The 3,399-nt window shown below is 39.0% G+C and overlaps 2 protein-coding genes across 3 annotated transcripts in view; both read left to right on the forward strand.

Annotated features, from left to right (window-relative positions):
* The window catches only part of DDR2 (discoidin domain receptor tyrosine kinase 2), a 247,325-nt gene that overhangs the window by 152,990 nt on the left and 90,936 nt on the right, over positions 1–3,399 (forward strand). The window lies entirely within an intron of this gene.
* DDR1 (discoidin domain receptor tyrosine kinase 1) overlaps positions 1–3,399 on the forward strand; it is a 76,243-nt gene that overhangs the window by 39,926 nt on the left and 32,918 nt on the right. For both annotated transcript variants that reach the window (XM_019502006.1, XM_019502007.1), the window contains one exon: positions 1,850–2,088. In XM_019502006.1, the coding sequence (XP_019357551.1) occupies positions 1,850–2,088 (239 nt within the window). The remainder of the gene's footprint in view (positions 1–1,849; positions 2,089–3,399) is intronic.

Genomic DNA, 3,399 nt, shown 5'->3' on the forward strand with positions numbered 1-3,399 from the left:
CCTGTCTTACTTGCATAATGCGTCTTGCTTTGGCTGATGGGCAGGACAAGGGTACAGGATTACCATAGTTCCTCACATGCCACAGGTCCCATTTCCCCAAGAAATTAGCGTTCCCAAATTGATGTGTATGTCTAAAGTGGAGAAGATGATTTTCTGCCCAGGATAGCTGCAGTGACATTTCTATTCAGGCAATGCTAAGGGAATCAATTCACTGTGTGGCTCATTAGCATCCACTTGAATCCTACTAATTGCTCTTTGTTCCACAGGTGTTAATGATCTGCTCTCCTATTTAATCATCTTCACATTCCATTAATCAAGATAGCCTTTCTTTAAAGAATTTGCAATGCAGCTACTCCCTCTTTGCTTCTTTCACACCCCTGAAAGCTGTTTCTAGCTCTTTTCAAAATCCTAGATCTACCCATGGAGTTTAGTCTTCAGCACTAGCAAAAGGTTCAGTTTTTGGTTGAGCCTCTACGAGCTGCTGACAGTGCAGGCATGAAAAGGTTAAAACTGTAACTTTTGCCTAAGCAGGAAAGGGAAGGTTATGCCCCCAGTTATTTTTTCTGTTATCTTTCCTGCTTGGTGCAGGGAGCTGGACCCAATGATCTTCCAAGGTCCCTTCCAGCCTTGCAATCTATGAAGCTAAGGTGAATGAGCTGCCCTATGCGGCCATAACTATTTTTTCTCTTAATTGTCTTCCTCAAAACAAAGTGTGGATCTTATTTGGTGGGTGTATGGTAAACAGGAACATATGGTATATTATATTAAAAAGCAACCCTCTCAGGATGGGGGCCACTGTGTATATAGGGGTCTTTTGCCAGTGCAGAGATGCAGCCATCTCTGGAGTGGGGACCTCTGTATATACAGGGATCCCTCCCCTGACTTCAGTATTGGGGCCCGGAGGATGTGATGGCACTTTATAGTGTATTTTCCTGTATACAATATGTGCTGGACTATAATCTGCACCTTGTTTTAGAAAGGTGGAATGACTTGTAGCAAGTAGCCAAGTAGCAGCAGCAAGAGAGCTGGGCCTGCTCCTTGTTCTGCTCCCTGCGAATCGCTGCACAGTTTGTATTCACTGTTGCCCAGCAAGTGGCAGGACCTGTTGTTACTATATTCTTTGCATATAATGCACACTCCGATTTCCTACGGCTGGTTTACGGGAGGTGGGGTAAAGTTGCATGGGCATATAACAAATACGTTATTTTCATTTGGGGGTCGGACTTGAAGATCTACAAGGTCCCTTCCAACCCTACTTCTATGATTCTATGATTTTTGCCCAGTAAGTGGATGAAACTGTTCTTATCATATGCCTCACATAATGAGCACTTCAGTTTTTTGCTGCTAGTTTTTTGCAGAGAAATGTGTGTGGATGTGTGAAAAATACAGCATTTTCACTTTTGTCTGGTAAATGGCAGAAAATGCTCTTACTGTACGCCTCACATATAATGCATGTTCCATTTTCCTCCTGCTGATTTTTGTGGGGAAAAATGCATGTAATGTCTGAAAAATATGGTATTTTCACTTTTGCCCATTAAGTTGCAGAAACTACTTTTACCGCTTTCCTAGCATACAATGTCCTCTCCAATTTCTCTACCAGCTGTGTTTTGAGGGGAAAAGTCTGTGTTGTATGTGAGAAAGTACAGTATTTTCACATTTGCCCTGTGAGTGGCAGAAACTGCTTTTACCATATTTCTTGCTTATAATGCGCCCTCCCATTTTCAGCTTTTTTCTGGTGGGAACAAAACCATGCAAAGTACAGAGGTTTTCTTTTTTCTGACATTAAGATGCAGCTAACTCTGGGGTAGAACAGTTCCCACTAATGTAGTCTCCTTGCCCTCCCTGCCAGCCTGCAGCAGCGACTACATGGAACCAGACTCCTCGGGAGCCCTGGCCCCAGTGCCAAACAACGTCCCGCACTACGCCGAAGCTGACATCATCAACCTGCAAGGGGTGACAGGAGGGAACACCTATGCCATGCCAGCTGTGGCTGTGGACGCACTGGCAGCCAAGGATGTGGCCCTGGCTGAGTTCCCCCGCGGCCGCCTCCGCTTCAAGGAGAAACTTGGGGAGGGGCAGTTTGGGGAGGTATGGACCTCCCTCACCCTTCTCCTGCCAGCCTTTCCCTGCCCCCTTGTCTCTGTTCCTCTCTCCTTTTTTTTTCCTTCAGCTGCTCAGACATTGCTTCATCCATCCAGATCCGTTTGCTGTGCTTTCATTCCTTCATTCTTTTCCTTCCATTTTTGTTCTTTCCTCTTTTCTTTCTCTTTTCTATTTGCTTAGTTGTTCATTCATTCTTCTGTTTGTGCTCTTCTCTTTTCATTCCTTGATTGTTCCTTTCTTGTGTTCGTTTGTTCATTCGTATACTTGTTCTTTCCTTAGCACGTTTGTTCAGTCATTTGTTCTGTCATTCTCTTTTCTCTTTTTTCATTCAATATTCTTGTACAGTCTTTCCTTCATTAACTCCTTAATTTGCTCTTTCAATCATTTGTGTGTTCATTCTATTATTCCTATGTTCACTGTTTTACTCATTTGTTCATTCATTCTCTTGTTCTTTCACTTTTCTGTTAATTATGTTGTTCATTCCTTCATTCGTTCATTAGTCCGTTCTTGCATTTATAACTTCTTTTGTTCACTTGTTTTTTCATTCATTATTTTTATATGTTCTTCCTTCTATTTATTCACTCCATAATTTCTTTCATTCATTTGTTAGTTCATTCTTTTGTTCTTTCTTTTTTGTTCATTCTTTTGCTGTTTCATTCTTTCATTTCATTCATTCTTTTTCATTAATCCTTATTCGTTTTCATTCATTTTTTGTTCATTCTTTCTTGTATTAATCCACTCCTTAATTTCCTCTTTCTTTCCTTCATTCACTTGTTCATTCTTTCTTTCCTGTCCTTTTTCATTCATTTATTTTTGTTCATTCATTCATTCATTCATTCATTTTGTTCATACTTCCACTTATTCACTCTTTAATATGGTTTTTTATTTATTCATTTGTTTCGCTACTTATTTCATTCCTACATTTTATTCATTCTTTCATTCATTTATTTAGTCACTTTTTCATTCTTTTATTCTTTAACTTGTTTACTTTTTCATTCTTTTGTTCTTTCATTCTTTTTTTTATTCACTCATCCTTATGTTCACTTGTTTCTTTTTATTCATTACGTTTTTAATTTTTATCACTCATTCAGTCCTAATCTGTTCTCTCATTACCTCCTTTATTTACTCTTTTTTTATTTGTTCATTTGTTTCTTTTTTATTCTTATGCTCTTTCATTCTTTTGTTTATTATTTTGCACATTCATTCATTGATTCATTCTCTTTTGTTCATTGCTTCATTCATTCTTTCATTTTTTTTATTTGTTCTTTCAACAGTTTCTTTATTCCCTTGTTTATT

This window comes from Gavialis gangeticus, unplaced genomic scaffold (genome assembly GCF_001723915.1).
Source record: "Gavialis gangeticus isolate Ggan-Ray unplaced genomic scaffold, GavGan_comp1, whole genome shotgun sequence".
Taxonomy (NCBI): Eukaryota; Metazoa; Chordata; order Crocodylia; family Gavialidae; genus Gavialis; species Gavialis gangeticus.